Consider the following 25,619-nt stretch of genomic DNA (forward strand, 5'->3'; position numbering starts at 1 on the left):
ACTGCAACAATAAAAAAAAATTATTCTGAGGCAGAAGGTCTTTCCAGTGCTCCTCAAATCGTGACCCATAAGTGCCTCCTCTTTCTCAGGTTACAGGTAGGCCCCATAAAAAGCATATTTTGAAAGAAAAATAAACAGATAAATAGACTAACATTCTTTCAGGCTATATTATTTCATCAGTAAAATTCTTCAGCTATTTGGCTTTCAGTTAATGTGATAGCCCTTACTTAATTTTACATATCTATATCGGATAACTCTTTTTCCCTTTAGTTTCCTTAAAAACTTACTTTTTATATCCATCTCCAGGTGCAAAGAAATGTGTATACAATCATTCGGGTATTCCATGATTCTACAAGTGTAGTTTATAGATTTCTCCTTGCTTGGCTCATCCTCCATGATTGTTGACCTTCCAGTGTGGTTTTTTAGATGACAGGTAGTGTTATATTCCTCCAAGTGGTCAACCAGAGGAGCTACACTGAAGTTAAAGTGCTGACAAGGTGAATGAAAATCATTTGCTTTCACTTCCATTGATCCTCTCCTGACAAGAACTAGAAAGTGATTAAGAAAATGTTATTTGCAAAATATTAATACATAGCAAGAAAACGCATACAATTCAAAACTAAATCTCTTCCTTTCTATACAAGAAAGTAGAAACAAGAAGTTACCCACACCAAAAATATATACAGATTTTTGAGACAGGGTCTCACTCCGTCTCCCAGGCTGGAGTGCAGTGGCGTAATCATGGCTCACTGCAGCCTCACCCTCCCGGGCTCAAGCAATCCTCCCACCTTAGCCTCCTGAGTAGCTGGGACTACAGGTGTGTGCCACTATGCTCAGCTGATTTTTTTAATTTTTTGTAGAGATTGGGTCTTGCTATGTTGTCCAGGCTGGTCTCCAACTTTTGGACTCAAGGGATCCTCCCTCCTCAGACTCCTGAATTGCTGGGATTACAGGCGTGAGCCACTGCAGCCAACCTAAACATAATCAGTAAGGTGGTTATATTTTTTAAGATCATGAAAACCAGGTTGTGGTAGTGTTGGAATAGGATTGGAGCATCTCAAAGAAAATACACACATTTCCCCAGTGACTTGTGGGACAGACTGTATTGTGTGACCAGTATGGCCACAACAATATTTCCCATTCCACACTGTACTAGTTTTTTAGGGCTGCTGTAACAAAGTACCATAAACTGGGGGGTTTAAAGAACAGAAGTCTGGGCCAGGCACAGTGATCATGCCTGTAATCCTAGCCCTTTAGGAGGCCGAGGCAGGCAGATCACCTGAGGTCAGGAGTTCGAGACCAGCCTGGCCAACATGGCAAAATCCTCTCTCTACTAAAAATACAAAAATTAGCCAGGCGTGGTGGTGTGTGCCTGCAGGTGTAGCTACTTGGCAGGAGAATCGTTTGAACCTGGGAGGCAGAGGTTGCAGTGAGTCAAGATTGCACCACTGCACTCCAGCCTGGGTAACAGAAGGAGACTCAGTCTCAAAAAAAAAAAAAAAAAAGAGCAGAAGTTTGTCTCACAGTTCTAAAGCTAGAAGTGTGAGATCAAGGTGTTGGCACGGTTGATTTGTTCTGAGGGCTGAGCCCCTCTCCTAGCTAATGGTGGTTTGCTGATAACCTTTGGCATTCATTGACTTGGAGATGCATCATCCTGCTCTCTGCCTTCATCTTCACATGTCATTCTCCCTGTGTCCATGTCTCTGTGTCCAAACTTCTCCTTTTTTGTAAGAATATCAGTCATATTGGATTAGGGCCCATCCTAATGACCTCATCTTAACTACATCTACAATGACCGTATTTCCAAACAATGTCGTATTCTGAGGTATTGAGGGTTAGGACTTCAACATGTGAATTTGAGAGGACCCAGTTCAATCCATAACACACGTTACCCTAAAAACTTCACCATTTGCTCATTAAGGAATCTAATTCCTTTCCCCTTGAATCTGGTAGCATTCGTGATTTGCTTTTAATTCCTTTTCCTGGCTGGGCTCAGTGGCTCATGCCTGTAATCCCAGCACTTTGGGAGGCCAAGGCGGGCAGATCACGAGGTCAAGAGACTGAGATCATCCTGACCAACGTGGTGTAACCCCGTCTCTACTAAAATACAAAAAATTAACTGGGCGTGGTGGCCCACGCCTGTAATCCCAGCTACTCCGGAGGCTGAAGCAGGAAAATCACTTGAATCTGGGAGGCAGAGGTTGTAGTGAGCCAAGATCACGCCACTGCACTCCAGCCTGGTGAGAGAGAAAGACTCCATCTCAAAAAAATAAATACATAAATAAATAATTTCTTTTCCCTTGAATCTGGGAAAGTTCGTGATTTGCTTATAACCAATCAAATACAGAGGAAGTGACATTGCATGACTAAGTCAGAAAAGGCAAAGAAATTCCTGTCTTGCTTTTCAGAACACTCATACTGGAGCCGTGAACCACTATGTATAAGTCCAAAACCTTAAGGCCACCATGAAGTGAAGACACCCAGACTAGCCCAGGTAGAAAGACCACATAAAGGAAACAATCAACAGAGTGAAAAGGAAACCTACAGAATGAGAGAAAATATTTTCAAACCGTTTATCTGATAAAAGGTTAATATCCAAAACACATCAGGAACTCTTATAACTCAATCGCAAAAAATATATATATCAAATATTTTTAAATGGGCAGAGGACTTTCATAGACATTTCTCCAAAAAAGATATATGGCCTATTGATATATGTGAAAAAGTGCTCAATATTACTAATCATTAGGAAAATGAAAGTCAAAACTACAATCAGAAACACCTCGCACCTGTCAGGATGACCATTACTAAGAAAAAAAAAAAAAAGAACAGGTGCAGTGGCTCACACCTGTAATCCCAATACTTCCGGAGGCCGAGGTGGGTGGATCACATGAGGTCAGGAGTTTGAGACCAGCCTGGCCAACAGATTGTGAAACCCCGTCTCTACTAAAAATACAAAAAAAAAAAAAAAAAAAAATTAGCTGGGCATGGTAGCAGGCGTCTGTAATCCCAGCTACTCAGGAGGCTGAGGCAGGAGAATCGCTTGAAACTAGGCAGAGGTTGCAGTGAGCTGAGATTGTGCCACTGCATTTCAGCTTTGACAGCAGAGTGAAACTCCATCTCAAAAAGAAAAGAAAAGAAAAAAAAAACATAAGCGTTGGCAAAAATGTGAAGAAATTTAAGCTCTTGCACAGTGTTGGTGGGATTGTAAAATGGTCCAGCTACTACGGAAAACTGTCTGGCGGTTCCTCAAAAAATTAAAAACAGAACCACCATATGATCCAGCAATTCTACCTCTTGGTATGTAGCCAAAAGAACTGAAATCAGCATTCCGAAGACACAATCTGCATTCTCATGTTCATTGCAGCATCATTCACAACAGCCAAGAATAGAAACAACATCAATGTCCATTGATAGATGAGTAGATAAAGAAAAAGTAAACTAGATAGATAGGTATCTAGAGAGATGGATAGATAGATAGACAGATAGATCAATGTCCATTGATAGATGAGTGGATAAAGAAAATGTAATAGACATAGCTAGGACCCACACAAAAAAAGAAAATTTATTTAATAAAATTATTGCTGTTTAAAACCATTGAGTTTTGGGGGTACTTTATTACAGAGCCACAGCAACTGGGACAATGTGTCAGTGTGCTGTTTTCACCTTTCAAGGAGGCAGAGAAGTAAGATCTGTGAGCTACCAACCCTTAAAACACTTCCTAGTTCTCTGTCATCATAGAGGCATTTTCACAATTTGCTTTCTGTTGGATTCAGCCCAGAACCTGGAGGAGTTACGGCACTACTTGAGTAAGAACTTCATCCAAAGTCAATGCCAAGGGGCAGAGGGGTGAGGGTTGAAACATTACCTATTGGGTACAATGTTCACTATTTGGGTGATGGGCGCATTAGAAGCCCAAGCCTCACAATTATACAAAATATATTCATGTAACAAACTTGCACATGTACCCCCTGAATCTATAATGATAAAATATTTTTTAAAAGAAGAGATACATAAATGCCCAATAAGTACATGAAAACAACAGAAAAATAAAGTAAATGCCAAGAAATTATGTTCCCATTCTCAAAGAATGTCAAAAAAATAAATTCCAGTATCTAGTGATAAGGAGGCAACCTCTCTCACTGAATAAATTTAAGTAATAAATTTGAGTTTGGGCTTGAGGCCATCAGCATATTTTATGATTGTAAAGGAATTATTTAATTTCTCAATGATCCATTTTTATTTGATTTAATTAAATAATATAGATTGGTCTCATGATAACTGCAAGGTTCAGTTAGGCACTGCAGATAATAAGCAGTTATTCTTTATCTATTCAGCTGTTCATTCCACAAAAATTTACTGAGTGTCTACTAGGTATTATGTCAGGCATTGTGCACAAAGCTTGAAATTTAGTAGTAAGCAAAGACAAAGGCCCTGCCCTCAAGAAGCTTACTGGAGAGTCAGAGAAGTAAAAAGACTTCACATACAATGACTAAATGTTAAGCAGGAGTAGGTATAAATGCAAGGGCTCAATGATTCCTTAGAGAATCAAAGTTTGATTTTACTATAAGAAACTACAGATTCACTTAAAATTGTTTTTTAAAGATTTACTACTTTTGAAGAGAGTATATGCCAAATAATCCTCTACCCATCATGTGTATGTGAATTACAGTGGCATTTTGATGTATTTTAAGAATTCTTTGTTTTCAATAAGTCAAAGTAAACCAAAACCAAGTAACATCCCAAAGCCCAGCAAGTCACTCATCAAGAGCCACATCACTGAATGTTCCAATGCCACTGGATCTAAAAATGGAATATATTGGCCGGGCGCTGTGGCTAATACACCTGTAATCCCAGCACTTTGGGAGGCCGAGGTGAGTGGATCACAAGGTCAGGAGTTCGAGACCAGCCTGGCCAAGATGGTGAAACCCTGTCTCTACTAAAAACAAAAAATTAGCCGGTTGTGGTGGCAGGCGCCTGTGGTCCCAGCTACTCGGGAGGCTGAGGCAGGAGAATTCCTTGAACCTGGGAGGTGGAGGTTGCAGTGAGCTGAGATTTCACCACTGCACTCTAGCCTGGGTGACAGAGCAAGACTCCATCTCAAAAAAAAAAAAAAAAGAATATATTATTAATATGTTTTTAACAGAATAAATTAATTTATACCTGATACCATTTTATTCTCACCTTCACTTTGTGTTTACCTTTTGATGTTTGTTCCTGAGAAATAAAATCCATGTTTCCTTTAGACTCACAAACCAAACACGAGGAGCACATTTTAAATTCACCTGTGATGTCTTGGCAAGTCCTGGTGAAGTTACGAAAATTGGAGGGATTTAGAAAGATTCTCATGATAATCTGAGTTTCCCTTACTGGTTGCAGAAAAGTCACAAAAGAAAAATTTAAGGAGGAGAGTGAATAGGTAAAATTAGATTGCAAACACACTTCCAGACATGATAGCTCCAATGTTCTTTCTGTAAAGAAAAAAGAAAAACACTTTTTTTACTGTAAAGTTTTGAGTTTTTGGCATTCAAATAAATACACAGTATGCTCCCAGTTTTTCTTAGGTGGATTCAGTACATTTCAGCTTATCAGAGACAAGACTGTTTTTTAAACTTGAATTAACAATAACTATTCCATTTAAATATTTCTATTTCATTATTTTTATTTATTTATTTATTTATTTGAGACTGGATCTTGCTCTGTCGCCCAGGCTAGAGTGCAGTGGTGTAATCATAGCTCACTGCAGCCTTGGCCTCCCAGGCTCAGGCAATTCTCCCAACTCAGCCTCCAGAGTAGCTGTGACTGCAGGGGCATGCCACCATGCCCAGCCAATTTTTAAAAAATTATTTGTAGAGACGGAGCCACGGTGCCCAGCAACATTTCTGTTTTAAACCTGTGAACATTCCCTATTAACTTTCAGAGAACAGGTGTCTTTATAAAGAAGCGCTTGGAATCTCAGCATTTTAACCATTCTCTATTCTGGGGAATTTTTTATGGACAAACCTTAGATTCTTCTGAATCCATCTGTTCCAAAATAAAGACTCAAGTCAATTGCATGGAGTTGAACAGGGTATGAAAACTTTGAACAGTATCTCTGTATCAGTTTCCTGGGGCTGCTGTAACAAATTTCCACAACCTTGGTAATTTAAAACAAGAAAAATTCATTCTCTCACAGTTTTGGAGGCCAGTTTCCAACATCGTTTCAGTAGTCAGAAGTTGAGAGGTCTACGTGATTGTACTACCTCTGGAGGTTCTAGGGAAGAATCTGTTCCTTGGCCCTCTGGTGGCTGCTGGCATTCCTTGGCTTGTGGCCACATCACTCTAATCTCTGTCTCCATAGTCATATTGCTTTCTCCTCTGTGTCTCTGTTTCTACTCTTCTGTCGTGTGAAATCGCCGTCTGCCTCTCTTGTATAAAGACATTTGTGTGGGATTTAGGGCCGAAAAGGCTAATCCAGAATAATCTTCACATCTCAAGACCTTCAACTTAGTCACATTTGTAAAGACCCTTTTTCCTTATAAGGTAACATTGACAGGTTTCCAGAATTAGCACCAGATATCTTTAGACGGCCATTATTCAGCCTACCACAACTTCTAAAGATGAAATTTAACAAGATGACAGCCTAATTTTTACTTTTGTCTGAAGACAAACATCAGATATGGAAATTATGGTATAATAGAAATAATACTGAGTTCAGAAACAAAAGACAAACACTCTAGGCTGGGTGTGGTGGCTCACACCTGTAATCCCAGTCCTTTTGGAGGCAGAGGTGGGCAGATTGCTTGAGCTCAGGAGTTTGAGATCAGCCTGGACAACATGGCCACCCCATCTCTACAAAAAATACAAAAATTAGTCAGGTGGGGTGGTGCACTCCTGTAGTCCTTACTACTCAGGAGGCTGAGGTAGAAGGATCACTTAAGCCTGGGAGGTTGAAGCTGCAGTGAGCCATGATCACACCACTGCACTTCAGCTTGGGCAACAAAGGGAGACCATGTCTCAAAAGGAGAAAAAAGATTCCAGTGCTATATCTGTCATTAGTCAAGATACTTAGACAAGTTACCTAATCTCCACGAGTCTAATTTTCTTACTAGCAAAATAGAGATAAGCCTGCTAATCTCATGGGGTTATAGTAACATCAAATTGTATAGTACATATGAAAACACTTTTGAAATTTGTACAAATATATGTCATTTAAAATGCAAATCCAGGCCAGGCGCAGTGGCTCATGCCTGTAATCCCAGCACTTTGGGAGGCCGAGGCAGTTGGATCACTTGAGGTCAGGAGTTCGAGACCAGCCTGGCCAACATAGTGAAACCTCATCTCTACTAAAAATACAAAACTTAGCCAGGCATGGTGGTGGGCACCCATAGTCCCAGCTACTCAGGAGGCCGAGGCAGGAGAATTGCTTGAACCTGGGAGGTGGAGGTTGCAGTGAGTCAAGATCGCACTACTGCACTCCCGACTGGGCAACAGAGTGAGACTCCATCTCAAATAAATTAATTAATTTAATTAAATTAACTGCAAACCTACATTCCACAGTAAAAATTTTAAATTCATCTTTCCTTTAGGACAAAATTATCTATGATTTAATTCATAAAAATAATCAAAGCTTACTGTGTAAAAATTGGGAATTCCTATTTAGCAGTAATGATCAACTAAGGAATAGGCAACCTATCTTTCAGAAATTCCCAGTCTGATAGTCTTTTGTTAGCATAAGAAAACAACTGACCACTTCAGGAGGCTGAGGCAGGCGGATCACGAGGTCAGGAGATGGAGACCATCCTGGCTAACACAGTGAAACCCCATCTCTACTAAAAATACAAAAAAAAAAAAGAAAAAATTAGCTGGGCATGGTGGCGGGCACCTGTAGTCCCAGCTACTCGGGAGGCTGAGGCAGGAGAATGGCGTGAACCCAGGAGGCAGATCTTGCAGTGAACTGCGATCATGCCACTGCACTCCAGCCTGGGTGACAGAATGAGACTCCATCTAAAAAAAAAAAAAAAAAAAAGAAAGAAAGAAAGAAAGAAAACAACTGACATGGTTAATTCCACCTTTATGTAGCATCTTCACCATTTCTCATATAATCGTTTGGGGCAAAATATATTTTTAAGATTTCTAAATAATATGGAGCACAATGAAAGAATTACTTCTCTTTTTTTTTGATAATTACCCCTACTCTCAAGTCAATCCTAAGCCAAAAGAACAAAGCTGGAGGCATCACACTACCTGACTTCAAACTATACTATGAGGCTACAGTAACCAAAACAGCATGGTACTGGTACCAAAACAGAGATATAGATCAGTGGAACAGAACAGAGCCCTCAGAAATAATGCCGCATATCTACAACTATCTCATCTTTGACAAACCTGAGAAAAACAAGCAATGGGGAAAGGATTCCCTATTTAATAAATGGTGCTGGGAAAACTAGCTAGCCATATGTAGAAAGCTGAAACTGGATCCCTTCCTTACACCTTATACAAAAATCAATTCAAGATGGATTAAAGACTTAAACGTTAGACCTAAAACCATAAAAACCCTAGAAGAAAACCTAGGCTTTACCATTCAGGACATAGGCATGGGCAAGGACTTCATGTCTGAAACACCAAAAGCAATGGCAACAAAAGCCAAAATTGACAAATGGGATCTAATTAAACTAAAGAGCTTCTGCACAGCAAAAGAAACTACCATCAGAGTGAACAGGCAACCTACAAAATGGGAGAAAATTTTTGCAACCTACTCATCTGACAAAGGGCTAATATCCAGAATCTACAATGAACTCAAACAAATTTACAAGAAAAAAACAAACAACCCCATCAAAAAGTGGGCGAAGGATATGAACAGACACTTCTCAAAAGAAGACATTTATGCAGCCAAAAAACACATGAAAAAATGCTCACCATCACTGGCCATCAGAGAAATGCAAATCAAAACCACAATGAGATACCATCTCACACCAGTTAGAAAGGCAATCATTAAAAAGTCAGGAAACGACAGGTGCTGGAGAGGATGTGGAGAAATAGGAACACTTTTACACTGTTGGTGGGACTGTAAACTAGTTCAACCATTGTGGAAGTCAGTGTGGCGATTCCTCAGGGATCTAGAACTAGAAATACCATTTGACCCAGCCATCCCATTACTGGGTATATACCCAAAGGACTATAAATCATGCTGCTATAAAGACACATGCACACGTATGTTTATTGCGGCATTATTCACAATAGCAAAGACTTGGAACCAACCCAAATGTCCAACAATGATAGACTGGATTAAGAAAATGTGGCACATATACGCCATGGAATACTATGCAGCCATAAAAAATGATGAGTTCATGTCCTTTGTAGGGACATGGATGAAATTGGAAATCATCATTCTCAGTAAACTATCGCAAGAACAAAAAACCAAACACCGCATATTCTCACTCATAGGTGGGAATTGAACAATGAGAACACATGGACACAGGAAGGGGAACATCACACTCTGGGGCCTGTTGTGGGGGGTGGGGACGGGGGAGGGATAGCATTGGGAGATATACCTAATGCTAGATGATGAGTTAGTGGGTGCAGAGCACCAGCATGGCACATGTATACATATGTAACTAACCTGCACATTGTGCACATGTACCCTAAAACTTAAAGTATAATAAAAAAATTTAAAAAAAATAAAATAATTACCCCTACTCATATATCTTGCTTCAAACTTGAAAAAAATCAAGCTCATGATTGATATTAAAGCATTTTTAAAATGTATATAATTTGTATTTTGATAGTAATTCCATAAGTGTTTAATTACTGGTGATTTTTGTTTTTATTTAATAAATTAAGAGCTCATTTACTAGCCTTCTATATTTGAAATTTCTTCTGTAATAATTCACATTTAATTTCCAGCTATACAAAATTTACTCAAATACACAATTTCATTATGTCTTAATATATTTATTTATTTTATTTTATTTTAAGATGGAGTTTTGCTTTTGTTGCCTAGGCTGGAGTGCAATGGCGTGATCTCGGCTCACTGGAACCTCTTCCTCCTGGGTTCAAGTGATTTTCCTGCCTCACCCTCCTGAATAGCTAGGATTACAGGCATGCACCACCACACCCGGCTGATTTTGTATTTTTAGTGGAGACGGGGTTTCTTTATGTTTGTCAGGCTGGTCTTGAACTCCTGACCTCAGGTGATCCACCCACCTCGGCCTCCCAAAGTGCTGGGATCTTAATATATTTATAATCAAAGTTGTAATCAGATTGTAACTATAATAAAAAAAATTGCCTTCACTAATAATGCCCCAGGAAGGATATGGAGATGCACCATCTGATGGAACTCCATAATCTATATCTTTTTTAATATCACTAAAATACATGAAAAACTGATTCCTTGCCATCTTTCCATTTTCCTCACTGGCACTTTTCATTTTATGAAACTTTCAACTTCTTCAATTTATATTGCTATGATATGACCTAAAAGAGAGATAGAGAAATGTTTACTGTCAATATTGCAGTCTTCTTATTCAATAAGTGACCAACTGAGCTTTCTAGAATTGATGACAGATCCTTTATATTCAGCTATGGGGTACTTTCGTGACGATTTTTAAACCTCAGCTTTTAATAATTCAATTGGAAAAGAAATAAATAGAAGACACATCCTTCCCCAGTATAATTTTAAGAAATAAATAAATTCTACTCAATCATTTTTGCTATCAGGTGGACTATATTCTCATCTCCATAAGCAAGGATTTATGAATTTAACTGCTGCCATTAATACTGCTGAGAGTCAACATCTAAATGTTCACTCTCAGAGATGGAAATGCATTCCAGAATTACTCCAGTACTAAGACTGCAACCTCTCAGAGGAAGTACATAGAATACTAAACAGAATTGGGAAAATACATGGCACTATAGGACAAATGCTCAAGTCAATTATTTTTTCTTTTTAAAGAAAAGCAACAGTAAAATTAAAGAAACATCAACTACCTTTCTTTTTAAACTTTTATTATAAAAATATATTATACACACATATATCAAATGTATTGTGCCAGTTAAATAATAATAACTAAGACCCATGTACCTATCACCCAGATTAAGAAACAGAATATTACCAATGCATCTGAAGCACCCCTATCTCTTCTCACCCCTACACTATAGCATAGTTTAGAAATATATACATATATATGGAATATACCGTATGTATTCTGTGATTTGCTTTTACTTTGCTTAACATGTTTTAGTCATGTTGATACATAGAGCTGTAGTTAATTATATATGGTATTTTTATGAATGAATATACTATAATTTATTTATTCATTCTTCTGACAGTGAACATTTGTGTTGTTCCATTTTTTGCTATTATGAATAATGTTGCTGTGAACTGAAACTCTCATACATTTCTGGTAGGAATGTAAAATAGTATAATCATTCTGGAAAACAGATTTTCTTATGAGTTAAACATATACTTACCATATGACCCAAAAATTCCACTCCTAGAAATTTACACAAGAGAAATAAAAACATATGTCCACACAAAGACCTGTACGTGAATTTTTATAGCAGCTTTCTTACTTATAATAGCCAAGAACTGGAAACAATTCAAATGTCTAAAAACTAGTGAATATATAAACAACTCTTGCTATATTCATGTAATGGGATACCACTCAGCCACAAAAAGGAACAAACTACAAGCAACAGCGTGGATGAATCTCAAAGGCATTATAAAGAGGACAAAATCAAGTGACTATATATTGTATGATTCCACTTATATGACATTCAAGAAAATGGAAAACTGCATTGGCAGTAGGAGAAGGGCTCTTCTGTAATGGAGCTTTGTAATGTACGATTCGGCTTTGTGTCCCTACCTAAATCTCATCTTGAATTATAATCCCCAGATGTTGAGGGAGGGACCTGGTGGGAGATGACTGGATCATGGGGTAGTTTCCCCCAGGCTATTCTTGGGATAGTGAGTGAGTTCTCACAAGATCTGATGGTTTTATAAGAGCCTCTTCCCTCTTTGCTCTCCCTTCTGTCTCCTGCTGCCTTGTGAAGAGCTGCCTTCTTCCCCTTCACCTTCCACCATGACTGTAAGTTTCCTGAGGCCTCCCCAGCCATGCAGAACTGGGAGTCAATTAAACTTCTTTCCTTTATAAATTACTCAGTCTCGGATAGTATCTTTATAGCAGTGTGAAAACAGACTAATACAAGCAAGAAGAAACTTTCAGGAGTGATAGAAAGTGTTATATCCTAATTGTGGTGGTAGGTACACTGGTGTGTACATTTGTCAAAACTCATCAAACTATACATTTAAAATAGGAGCATTTTGCTGTACGTAAATTATATGTCTGTGAAGTTGATGTTAAAATAATGCTACTCTGAAAATTGATGAACATGTCTTTAGTGTACACTAAGGGTTTAATTACTGGGTATTTAGTGTTTCTTCAGTTTTACTAGAAATGCCATATCATTATACAAAAATGGTTTGTATCAATTTATATTCCCACCCGCAGTGTATAAAAATTCTTTTTCTTTTTTGAGTCAGACTCTCACTCTGTTGCCAGGCTGGAGTGCAGTGGTACGATCTCGGCTCACTGCAACCTCCGCCTCCCGGGTTCAAGCGATTCTCCTGCCTCAGCCTCCTGAGTAGCTGGGATTACAGGCATCTGCCGCCATGCCTGGCTAATTTTTTTATTTTTAATAGAGATGAAGTTTCACAATATTGGCCAGGCTGGTCTCAAACTCGTGACCCCAAGTTATCTGCCCACCTTGACCTCCAAAAGTGCTGGGATTACAGGCACGAACCACTGCCTGGCAGTTCTTTCTTTTTGACACATATTCTGACCAGTGCTTTTCAGATTTTGCCAATTTGGTGAGTGTTAAATAGAATCTCATCATGGTTTTAATGTATATTTTCCTAATTTTCTCGATTTTTTCTAAGTTTTGATTTTTTGTTAGGTTGTCTTTTATTTAATTAATGTTTAGAAGTTATTTACGTTTTCTGCTTAAAATTTCAATGAATTCTCTAAATTTTTTATCAGGATATCTTCTCACAGTACCTTATCTATTTTTTTTTTATCTTTCAGTTAAAGGGAGCTCTTAATGTAGTGAATTTATCAACCACTTTCTTTCTAATTTGAGCTTTGTGTCTGAAGTCCTTCTTCCTTAAGGTTAAAAAGATCTTTACCTATATTTTCTTCTAAAAGTTGTTTTTAAAGTTTCGCCTTTCACATTTCATTTCTTAATATATGGAATGCCTGGGCACAGTGGCTCATGCCTGTAATCCCAGCCCTTTGGGAGGCCAAGGTGGGTGGGTCACTTGAGTCCAGGAGCTTGAAACCAGCCTGGCCAACATGGCAAAACCCCATCTCTACAAAAAATACAAAATAATAATAATAATAATAATAATAATAATAATAATAATAAGCCAGGCGTGGTAGCGCATGTCTGTGGTCCCAGCTACTACAGAGGCTGAAGTAGGAGGGTTGCTTGAGCCCGGGAGGTTGAGGCTGTGGTAAGCCATGATCATACCACTGCACTCTAGACTGGGTGACAGAGCAAGACCCTGTCTAAAAACAAAAAAACAAACAAACAAACAAAAACATGGAATTGTATACAGTATGATGTGTGGAACTAAATTTGTTTTTTCTTTATGTATAACCAATTACACTAGCATTTATTGAGTAGTCTATCTTTTCTTATCTGTAATGACACCTCTGTCATATAAAGTTTGCAGGTACATATAAGCATGTTTCTGGTTCTCAATTTTGTTCCTTTAGTCCATTTTTCCATCTTTGCAAAGATATCATGCTGGCAAACTACTTTTCCTGTATAAAAGCTCTTATATCTGAGAGGAAAAAGTCCCGTCGCCTTGTTATTTTTCTTCAGAAGTATCTTAGCAATCCTTCGCTCATTTCAATAAATTTTAAAATCAGCTTAAGTGGTGAAGTACCCAGTGGTACTTTTGACTTGATTCTAGAAATCAGTTGGAGAAGAAAGATATGAAACTGAATCCCTCCTATCATTCATTTCTTCCTTTCTTTTTATTTATTTATTTATGTATTTATTTATCTATTTTTTATTTTTTTATTTTTATGTTTCGAAACAGAGTCTTGCTCTGTCACCAGGCTGGAGTGCAGTGATCTTGGCTAACTGCATAACTGCAACCTCTGCCTCCCGAGTTCAAACGATTCTCCTGCCTCCGCCTCCCAAATAGCTGGGACTACAGGCGCATGCCACCACACCCAGCTCATTTTTTTGGTATTTTTTGGTAGAGACGGGGTTTCACCATGTTGGCCAGGATGGTCTCAATCTCCTGACCTTGTGATCTGCCTGCCTCGGCCTCCCAAAGTGCTGAGATTACAGGCATGAGCCACTGCACCCAGCCCTTTCTGTCTATTTATGTAGAGTTCTTTGGTTTCTTTGATATCTTTCAATATGTTTTCTAAATTTTCTCCATTATGATCCTATGTATTATTAGATTAATAATTAGTTAGATTTCCTCCCAGGTGCCTTGCTTTTTGTTGCTATTGTCAATAGCATCTTTTAGGAAATATGTTTTCTGTCTGTTGGTAGTATATGGAAATACAATTGACCTTTAAATATCAATCTTATTTTCTGCCATTTTATTAAACTTTTTTATTAACTTTAATTTTTATAGCTTTTGGGCTTTCTATGCAAATATGCATATTGACTGCAAATAATTATAACTTTATTTCTTACTTTCCAATCTTCATACTTTTTATTTCTTATACTTGTCTTACTGCAATGTCAAGGACGTCCAGTACCATGTCAAATAGAAATTATGAGAGTGGGCATTCTTGCTTGCTCCTGATTTTAAGAATGCTTACAATGTGTCATCATTGATAATATTTCTTATAATTATTTTAGATGCCCTTTATCAATTTAAGCAAATTCTCTTTTAGTCCTAGTTTGCTGGGAATTTTTAATTACAAGGGCTATTGAATATAATTGAATGCTCTTTCAACAATTATTAAGATGATTATATAGTATTTCTTCTTTGATCTGTTAATGTAGTGAATTACATTATTAGATTTTTCTAATGCTAACTTAATCTTGCACTCCAGTAATAAATCTAATTTGATCATTCTTCTACATTGCTGCTTGTGTATTCTTAATGTTTTGTTTCAAAGTTCTATGTCTATATTTATAACTGAGATTGGCTTGTAAATTTTTCTTTTTGTCTCATTTTTGTTGAGTATGAGTAACAAGGTATACTAGCCTTAAAAAATAAGTTGAATACCAAGAGGCACTCTTAAAACCAGACAAATACATGGAAACTCAACAACTTGCTCCTGAATGAAATCAAAAAATTCTTTGAAACAAATGAAAATAGAGAATCTACTACAACATCTAGGTTACAAGAAAAGCAGTGTTAAAAGAAAAGTTTATAGTGCCAATTCCTATATCAAGAAGATAAATCTTAAATTAACAACCTAAGCATACACCTAGAGGAACTAAAACATAAGAACAAACTAAACCCAAAGCTATCAGAAACAAAGAAATAACTAAAATCAGTGTAGATGAAATGAAATTGAGGCCCCAAAAAACCATACAGAGGTTCAATGAAACAAAAGTTGTTTTTTCAAAGGATAAACAAGATTAATAAACTGCTACCTAGATTAAAAAAGAAAAAGAGAAGATCTAAATAACCATGATCAGAAATGACAAAGGTAACATTACAACTGATCACACAGAAATACAAAAGACCCTCAGAGACTACTATCTCTGCATACAAACCAGAAAATCTAGAGGAAAATGGATAAATTTCTGGAAACACACAACCTCCCAAGACTGAACCAGGAAGGAACAGAAATTTCAAACAGACCAATAATGAATAAGGAAATTGAATCAGTAATAAAAAACCTACCAGCCCAGAACAGCCCTGGACCAAATTAATTCACAGCCAATTTCTACCAGACATAAAAGAAAGAGCTGCTACCAATCCTACTGAAATTATTCCAAAAAATTGAGGAGAAAGGATTCTTCCCTAATTTATTCTATGAAACCAGTATCATCCTGACACCAAGATCTAGCAAAGACACAACAAAAAAAGAAAACTATAGGCTAATTTCCTTGATGAACATAGATGCAAAAATTCTCAGCAAAATATTAGCAAACCAAATCCAACAGCATATCAAAAAATTAATTCACCACAATCAAGTGGGCTTTATTCCTGGGATGCAAGGATATTTCAACATATGCAACTCAATACATGTGATTCACCACATAAACAGAAATAAAAACAAAAACCGTATGATCATCTCAATAGACGCAGAAAAAGCATTCAATAAAATCCAACATTTTTTCATGATAAAAGCCCTCAACAAACTAGACATTGAAGAAACACACCTCAAAATAATAAGAGCCATCTATGGCAAGCTTACAGCCAACATTGTACTGACCAGGCAAAAGTTGGAAGTGCTCTTCCTAAGAATGAGAACAAGACAAAGATGTCAACTCTCACCACTCTTATTCAACAAAGTACTGGAAGTCCTAGCCAGGGCAATCAAGCAAGAGAGAAATAAAACGAAACCAAATAGGAAAAGAGAAGTCAAGTTATCTCTCTTCATTGATGATATGATTATATACCTAGAAAACCCTAAAAATTCCGTTAAAAGACTCCTAGATCTAATGACTTGAGCAAAGTCTCAGGATACAAAATCAATGTACAAAAATCAGTAGCATTTCTATACACCAATAACATTCAAGCTGAGAATCAAATGAAGAATGCAATCCCATTTAAAATAACCACAAAAAAACATGAAATAAAACACCTAGGAATACACCTAACCAAGGAAATGAAAGATCTCTGCAAGGAGAACTACAAAACACTGCTGAAAGAAATCATAGATAACACAAACAAATAAAAAAGCTTTTCATGCTCATGGATCAGAATAATCAATATCATTAAAGCATCCATACTGCCCAAAGCAATCTACAGATTCAACACTATTCTTACCAAATTACCAATGTCACTTTTCAGAATTAGAGAAAACTATTCTAAAATTCATATGAACCACCCACCCACCACACATACAAAATAGCCCAAATAGCCAAAGCAATCCTAAGCAAAAAGAACAAAGCCAGAGGCATCATATCTTCCAACTTCAAACTATACTACAAGGCTAGAGTAACAAAAACAGCGTGGTAATGGTACAAAAGCATTAACAGACACATAGACTAATGCGACAGAATAGAGACCCCTGAAATAAAGCTGCACACCTACAACCAACTGATCTTTGATGAAGCTGACAAAAACACTGGGGAAAGGATACTCTATTCAATAAATGCTGCAGAGAAAACTGGCTAACTATAGGCAAAGAATGAAACTGGACCCCTTTCACTATATACAAAAATTAACTAAAGGTAGATTAAAGATCTAAATGTAAGACCTCAAACTATAAAAATCCTAAAAGAAAACCTAGGAAATACTTTTCTAGACATGAACTTAGGCAAAGAAATTATGAATAAGTCCTCAAAAGCAAATGCAACACAAACAAAAATTGACAATTGGAACATTATTAAACTAAAGGATTTCTTCACTGCAAAATAAACTATCAACAGAGTAAACAAACAACCTACAAAATGGAAGAAAATATTTGTAAACTATGGATCTTACTAAGGGCTAATATACAAAATCTATAAGGAACTGAAACAAACCAACAAGAAAAAAACCAACCCCATTAAAAAGTGGGCAAAGTACATGAACAGACACTTCTCAAAATAAGACATCCAAGCAGCCAACAAATATATTAAAAAATGCTCAACATCACTAATTATTACAGAGATATAAATCAAAACCACAATGTGATACCATTTCACACTAGTCAGAATGACTATTATTTAAAAAATCAAAAAATCACAGACATTCACAAGGTTGCAAAGAAAAGGAAGTTTATATGCTGTTAGTGGAAATACAAATTAGTTCAGGCCCTGTGGAAAGCAGTTTGGAGATTTCTGAAAGAACTGAAAATAGAATTATCATTTGACCCAGTAATCTTATTACTGGGAATATACCTAAAAGAAGATAAATCGTTCTACCAAAAAGACACCTGCACTCATACGTTTATCACAGCACTATTCACAGTAGCAAAGACATGGAATCAATCCATGAGTGGTGGCTCGTGCCTGTAATCCCAGCACTTTGGGAAGCCAAGGCAGGCAGATCATGAGGTCAGGAGTTCAAGACCAGTCTGGCCAAGATGGTGAAACCCCATCTCTACTAAAAATACAAAAATTAGCCAGGCATGGTGGCATGCACCTGTAATCTCAGCTACCTGGGAGGCTGAGGCAGAGAATTGCTTAAACCCAGGAGGCAGAGGTTGCAGTGAGCCGACATCACACAACTGCACTCCAGCCTGGACAACAGAGCGAGACTCCATCTCAAAAATAATAATAATAATAATAATAATAATAAAAGAAAATATGGTACGTATACACCATGGAATACCATTCGGCCATAAAAAAGATTGAAATCATGTCCTTTGCAGCAACATGGTTGCAGCTGAAGGCCATTATCCCAAGCAAATTAATGCAGAAACAGAAAAACAAATACCACATGTTCTCATTTATAAGTGGTAGCTAAACGTTGGGTACACACAGACACAAAGATGGGCTCAACAGACACTGGGTATTCCCAAAGTGGGAAGGGAGGGAAGGAAGCAAGGGCTTAAAAACTACCTATTGGGTAATATGTTCACCACTTGGGCAATGGGATCATTAGAAGCCCAAACCTCAGCATCACACAATATATCCATGTAACAAACCTGCACATGTACCCTCTAAATCTAAAATTTAAAAATGATATAGTACTTAAAAATATATTAATGAAATACATTACATCAGTGGGTCTAAAAGAATATGAACTACATCTAGATGCTTCAAAATCACTTAATAAATATCACATTTATTTGCAAATTACTATATTCTCTTTGTAAAAGAGAAATATTCTTACATTATAAAGTCTATCTGTCTCAGACCAAATTATCAATATATTATAGCACTAAGGATACTGATGTAAATGTATTTTAGTGATAAACACTATAAATATTTATGTCAAAGTTATGAAAAAGCAAGAAATTTTCCCTACAAATATTTGCCAGGAAAATCTGCCAATGCAATTAGGAGAAAACATTGATTAGAAATAGGTGGAGAAGGCCGGGTGCGGTGGCTCACACCTGTAATCCCAGCACTTTGGGAGGTCGAGGCAGGTGGATCACCTGAGGTCAGGAGTTCGAGACCAGCCTGGCCAACATGGCAAAACCTGGTCTCTAGTAAAAATACAAAAATAGACCGGGCATGGTGGCTCACGCCTGCAATCCCAGCACTTGGGAGGCTGAGGCGGGCAGATCACTTGAGGTCAGGAGTTTGAGACCAGCCTGGCTGACATGGTGAAACCCCATCTCTGCTAAAAATACAAAAATTAGCCTGCCGTGGGGCAGGTGCCTGTAATTCCAGCTACTCGGGAGGCTGAGTCAGGAAGAATTGCTTGAACCAGGGAGGCAGACGTTGCAGTGAGCCGAGATCACGCCACTGCACTCCAGCCTGGGCAACAGATTGAGACTGTGTCTCAAAAAAAAAAAAAAAAAAAAAGGGGGGGGGGAAGAAAAAAAGAAAGAAGTGAAGGAAACAATGCTTGGAAGTGTTGGAAAAGAGTAGTATGAGGCTGGACATGGTGGTTTACGCCTGCAATACTAGCACTCTGGGAGGCTACTGTGGGTGGGTCTCCTGAACTCAGGAGTTCGCGACCATTCTGGGTAACAAAGTGAGACCTCGTCTCTACGAAAAAATACAAAAATCAGCCGGGCGTGGTGGCACATGCCTGTAGTCCCAGCTACTTGGGAAACTGAGGTCGGAGGATGGTTTGAGCCTGCGAGGCAGAGGTTGCGGTGAGCAGAGATCTTACCACTGCACTCGGCACTCCAGCCTAGGCGACAGAGCCAGAACCTGTCTCAAAAAAAAAAAAAAAGAAAAGAAAAGAAAGAAAAAAAAAAGAGTACTATGACATAATTGGTTTATTTATTTATTTATTTATTTATTTATTTATTTATTGAGACGGAGTCTTGCTTTGTCGCTAGGCTGGAGTGCAGTGGCACGATCTCGGCTCACTGCAACCTCTGCCTCCTGGATTCAAGCGATTTCCCCTGCCTCAGCCTCCCGAGTAGCTGGGACTACAGGCACACCCCGCCACGCCCGGCTAATTTTTTGTGTTTTAATAGAGACGGGGGTTTCACCATGTTGGCCAGGATGGTCTCAATCTCCTGACCTCATGATCCGCCCGCCTCGGCCTCCCAAAGTGCCGGGATTACCGTCGTGAGCCATCGCGCACGGCCAATTGTTATAATTATTTACAGACAAAAGTATGTATTTAAAAAAGCTAAAACAGTCAACTGAAAAATGGTAAAAATTAAGAGGATATATCTGTAATGTAGATATACCTATACATTTCACTATGTAAGATCATTCATCCAAAGGTTTAAAAACTGTCAAATACCTATATTTTATAATTGTAGTGTAATGTAAATATATAGGCCATGGTCTGCAACTTAGTTTCTATAAGGGATCATTTAGTAAGTGTTTTAGCCTTTGTGGGTCATATGGTCTCTGTTGCAACTACACAATTCTCACCTTATAGGATGCAAACAGCCACAGAAAATGTACATAAAAATAAGTATGGCTGCATTCCAATAAAACTTTATTTATGGATACTAAACTTCAAGTTTAATATAATTTTTATGTCATAAAATATTCTTTATTTACCAACCATTTTAAACAAAAGAGGCTGTAAAAGACCATAGTTTACTGACCCCTGAATAAGCTATAAGTGATATTATCACAAGTCAATCTGCCATGTATTACGACATCAAAAACAGCACTGTCAAAGTCCATATCATGTCATGAAGAATTTCATAAACTTAATGGAAGAAAGATGATTGACTAACAGATATATAGGCAGGAAGATAATTTTGAATGTAAAGGTTAGGAAGGGCAGGTAGAAGACATTGAGGGGTTTAATGAATCAATGAAATCATCTTCTCCAGTTTCTGTAGATAGAATCACAATAAATTCTGATATTGCTTTTGTCACACCCCTATGCAAAAATCAGCAACAGCCAGGTGTGGTAGCTCACACCTGTAATCCCAGCGCTTTGGGAGGCGGAAGTGGGCAGATCACTTGAGGTCAGGAGTTTGAGGCCAGCCTGGCCAACATGGTGAAACCCTGTCTCTACTAAAAATACAAAAATTAGCTGGGTGTGGTGGTGTGTACCTGTAATCCAGCTACTTGGGAGGCTGAGGCAGGAGAATCTCTTGAACCCAGGAGGCTGAGTTTGCAGTGAGCGGAGATTGTACCATTGCACTACAGCCTGGGCAGCAAAGCGAGACTCCATCTCAGAAAAAAAAAAAAAAAATCAGCAAGAATTTCCCAGTAAATAAAATTTTCATCTTTTTTTTAAAAAAGAAATAAATAAATGTCTCCTCTTTTTTATGCTTTGAAAAAAATTACATAAAATTGCATTTATCTGTTTGGTCTGTTTCGTGAAAGTTTGGCAGGACTTGCCTGGAAAATCATCTGAAACTAGTGTGAAAATCATCTGAAACAGAGAAGATTAAAAACCGCGGACTGAGTTTCTTTAATTGTTGTAAAACTCTTGGGCTTTCCATTGCTTCCTAAGTAAGTTTCCTAGATATGTGTCTTTGTGTTTCAAATTTATTGACATAAATTATTCACAATATCCTCATTACATCTTTAATTTTGCTATGTCTGTAGTTATATCCCTTTTTCATTTCTAACATTAGTTACTTGTACCTTCTCTCATTTTTTTTATTATTCAGTTTTGGCAGGCAGAATAAATGTCCCTATTTTAATTCCTGGAACCTGTAAATATATTACATAACATGGCAAAGTGGAATTAAGGCAGAAGATGGAATTCAGGTTGTTAATCAGCTGATCTTAAAATAAAGAAATTATCCTGGATTATCTGGGTGGATCCAGTGTAATCATGAATGTGGAATTGGGTAGCAGAAGAGTCAATGTCAGAGTGATACAATATGAGAAAGACTCAGCAGGCCATTGCTGGCTTTGAAGACGGAAGGAGGCCACAAGCCAAGGCATTCAGACAGCTTCCAGAAGCTGGAAACAGCCAGAAAATGGATTCTAGTCTAGAGCCTCCAAAAGGAACACAGTCTTACTGATACCTTGATTTTAGCCCAGGGATACCTCTGTTGAATGTCTAACCTACACTGTGAGACAATACATTTGTGTCATTTTAAGCCACTAAGTTTATGATCATTTGTTACAGCAACCCTAAGAAATTAACTGATATGGTTTGGCTGTGTCCCCACCCAAATCTCATCTTGAATTGTAGCTCTCATAACTCCCTCATGTTGTGGGAGGGACCCAGTGGGAGATAATTGAATCACGGGGGCTGTTTCTCCCATACTGTTGTCATGAACAGTCTGGTGAGATCTGATGGTTTTATAAGGGGAAACCCCCTTTTGCTTGGCACTCATTCCGTCTTTGCCTGCCACCAAGTACAAAGTCCCTCCACCTCCACCATGATTATGAGGCCTCCCCAGCCACGTGGAACTGTGAGTCCATTAAACCTCTTTTTTCTTTATAAATGATGTATGTCTTTGTCAGCAGCATGAAAATGGACTAATACATTAACATATGAATCTTTCCAGAGGTTTATCCATACAAATAGTCCTTTAAAATAACCAACTTGGCCAGGTGTGGTGGCTCACGCCTGTAATCCAGCACTTTGGGAGGCCAAGGCAGGCAGATCACGAGGTCAGGAGATCAAGATCAGCCTAGCCAACATGGTGAAACCCCGTCTCTACTAAAATACAAAAAATTAGCTGGGCATGGTGGTGTGAGCCTGTAGTCCCAGCTACTCAGGAGGATGAGGCAGGAGAATTGCTTGAACCCAGGAGGCAGAGGTTGCAGTGAGCTGAGATCACATCACTGTACACCAGGCTGGGCAACACAGCAAGACTCTGCTTAAAAAAAAAGAAAGAAAGAAAGAAAGAAAGAACCAACTTGTGATTTTATTGATCCTTTCTGTATCTATTCTTTTAAGTTCATTGACTTTTGCTCCTGTGTTTATTATTTCCTGCCTTTACTTTCTGGGTTTATCTTATTGTTCTTTTTCTGATGTTTTAGGCATAAGCATTTAAAGTTATATGTTTTGGTAATATTGCATAGGTTTAAACAGATAGCATTTTTTAATCATTCAGTTACTAGTATTTTCTATTCTCCATTATAATTTCTTCTCAACTATAGGTTATTTAGAAGTGAATTTTTTTAATTTCCAAATATATTACCTATTTTTAGCTTTCTTTTTGTTACTAGAATCTAATTTAATTTCATTTAGTCAGAGAAGTATATTAAAGATTGTTTGAAATGTATTGAGGCTTGTTTTTATAGTCTGGTATTATTGTATTAGTCTATTCTCACACTGCTAATAAAGACATACCCAAGACTGGGTAAATTATAAAGGAAAAAGGTGTAATGGACTTAAGTTCCACATGGCTGGAGAGGCCTCACAATCATGGCAGAAGATGAAGGAAGAGCAAAGAGATGTCTTCCATGGTGGCAGGCAAGCGAGCTTGTGCAGGGGAACTCCTATTTATAAAACCATCAGATCTCAGGAGACTTATTCACTATCACAAGACGCAGTATGGGGGAAACCGCCCTGTGATTCAATTACCTCCACCTGGTCCCACCCTTGACAAGTGGGAATTATTACAATTGAAGGTGAGATTTGGGTGGGGACACTGCCAAACCATATCAAGTATGTATATATATATATATTTTTTTGGAGACGGAGTCTTGCTCTGTTACCCAGGCTGGAGCACAGTGGCGCCATCTTGGCTCACTGCAAGCTCTGCCTCCCAGGTTCACACCATTCTCCTGCCTCAGCCTCCCGAGTAGCTGGGACTACAGGCGTCCGCCACCACACTTGGCTAATTTTTTTTGTATTTTTTTTAGTAGAGACGGGGTTTCATCGTGTTGGCCAGGATGGTCTTGATCTCCTGACCCCGTGATCCACCTGCCTCGGCCTCCTAAAGCGCTGGAATTACAGGTGTGAGCCACCGTGCCCAGCCCAAGTATGTATTTTTATTCCCTGAAAAGAATATGTGTTCCAGATGTTGAGTTCAATATTCTAAATACATCCATTAGGTAAAACTAGCTATTTGAATTGTTTGAATTGTCTATATTCCTATTCTTCACATGGTTGTATTTTATAACTGGGAAGTATGTTTAAAATCTCCCACTAAATAATGGATTCATAATTGTCTTTTTAAAGCTATCTTTGTTGGGGCATATAAATTTAGAACTGATGCATATTCTTGTGAATTGAACCTTCTATCCACATATCCCGACCTTCTTTATTGCTAGTAATGATGTTAATCTTAAAATCTTACATCAATACAATGGCATGTGCTTTCTTCAGTTACTATTTGTTCTGTATATTTTTCTCATCTTTTCACTTTTATCTTAATGCTTTAGATAGGTCTGTTTTAAATGGCATATTTCTGGAAATTGCTTTTTTAATCTAGTCTGATAATTTTTTGTCTTTTTACCTGGATAGATTTGCCCACTTACATTTACTGGGATCATTGGTATATTTAGATTTAATTATATCATATTATTAATGCTTCCTATTTGTACCATGCTTTCTCTACTGTTTCTTGCCTTTCTGGCTGTTAAATTGATTCAGTGATTTCTTTTTTCTCATTCCATTATTTTTCCCTTTAGTTATGTGAGGTTAGATACTATATTTCTATTATTTTAGTAGTTACCATAGTAATTTTTAACATGCATTCTTAAAGCCTAAAGTCAATCAACAGTTAACCTCTCTCAAACAATACAAGGGTCTTAGAATACTTTAACTCGGATCATCTCCTTCCTGACTTAAATGCTACTTTTATACAGCATTTTAGTTCTATCTTGTTTTTTCACTGACATACAAATTAGTTGAGTTTTTAAATTTTATGCAACTAATATTTTCAGGATTTGTTTAGATTTACTCACATGTTTATAATTGTTGTTGAGGTTTTTTCCCTGCCATTTCTTCTTGCATCTCTGCCCTTCCTTCTGGGATTACATTCCTTCTCCTTAAGCTAATTATTTAGTTCTTTCACTGAGGGTCTGATGATTGTAAACTCTCTGTGTTGTTTACCTGAAAATATACATCTCACCAATTCTAGGTCAACAAAAATTTTGCCTCAGCACTTTGCAGGCATTTTTCACTGCCTTCTGATTTTCATTGTTGTTTTCAAGAGATGAGCTATCAGACTATTGTTCTTTTAAACTTTTTAAAGACAATCTGCATTTATCCCTGGTTATTTTAAGATCTCTTGGCCAGGCACGGTGGCTCACACCTGTAATCCCAGCACTTTGGGAGGCCAAGGTGGGCAGATCACCTGAGGTCAAGAGTTCGAGACCAGCCTGGCCAACATGGTGAAACCCCATCTCTACTAAAAATACAAAAATTAGCTGGGTGTGGTGGTGGGCGCCTGTAATCCCAGCTACTCAGAAGGCTGAGGCAGGAGAATCACTTGAATTTGGGAGGCAAATGTTGCAGTGAGCCAAGATCACGCCACTGCACTCCA

The 25,619-nt window shown here is 37.9% G+C and overlaps 1 protein-coding gene across 4 annotated transcripts in view; it reads right to left on the reverse strand.

Moving 5' to 3' along the window:
• TMEM156 (transmembrane protein 156) overlaps positions 1-25,619 on the reverse strand; it is a 77,888-nt gene that overhangs the window by 40,686 nt on the left and 11,583 nt on the right. For 3 of the 4 annotated variants that reach the window (XM_055384801.2, XM_004038554.5, XM_019025113.4), the window contains exons 2-3: positions 5,202-5,471; positions 288-548 (exon numbers count right to left, since the gene is read on the reverse strand). In XM_055384801.2, the coding sequence (XP_055240776.1) occupies positions 288-548; positions 5,202-5,471 (531 nt within the window). The remainder of the gene's footprint in view (positions 1-287; positions 549-5,201; positions 5,472-25,619) is intronic. The other variant, XM_055384802.2, reaches the window with a different exon arrangement.

The sequence above is a fragment of the Gorilla gorilla genome, chromosome 3 (assembly GCF_029281585.2).
Source record: "Gorilla gorilla gorilla isolate KB3781 chromosome 3, NHGRI_mGorGor1-v2.1_pri, whole genome shotgun sequence".
Lineage (NCBI taxonomy): Eukaryota > Metazoa > Chordata > Mammalia > Primates > Hominidae > Gorilla > Gorilla gorilla.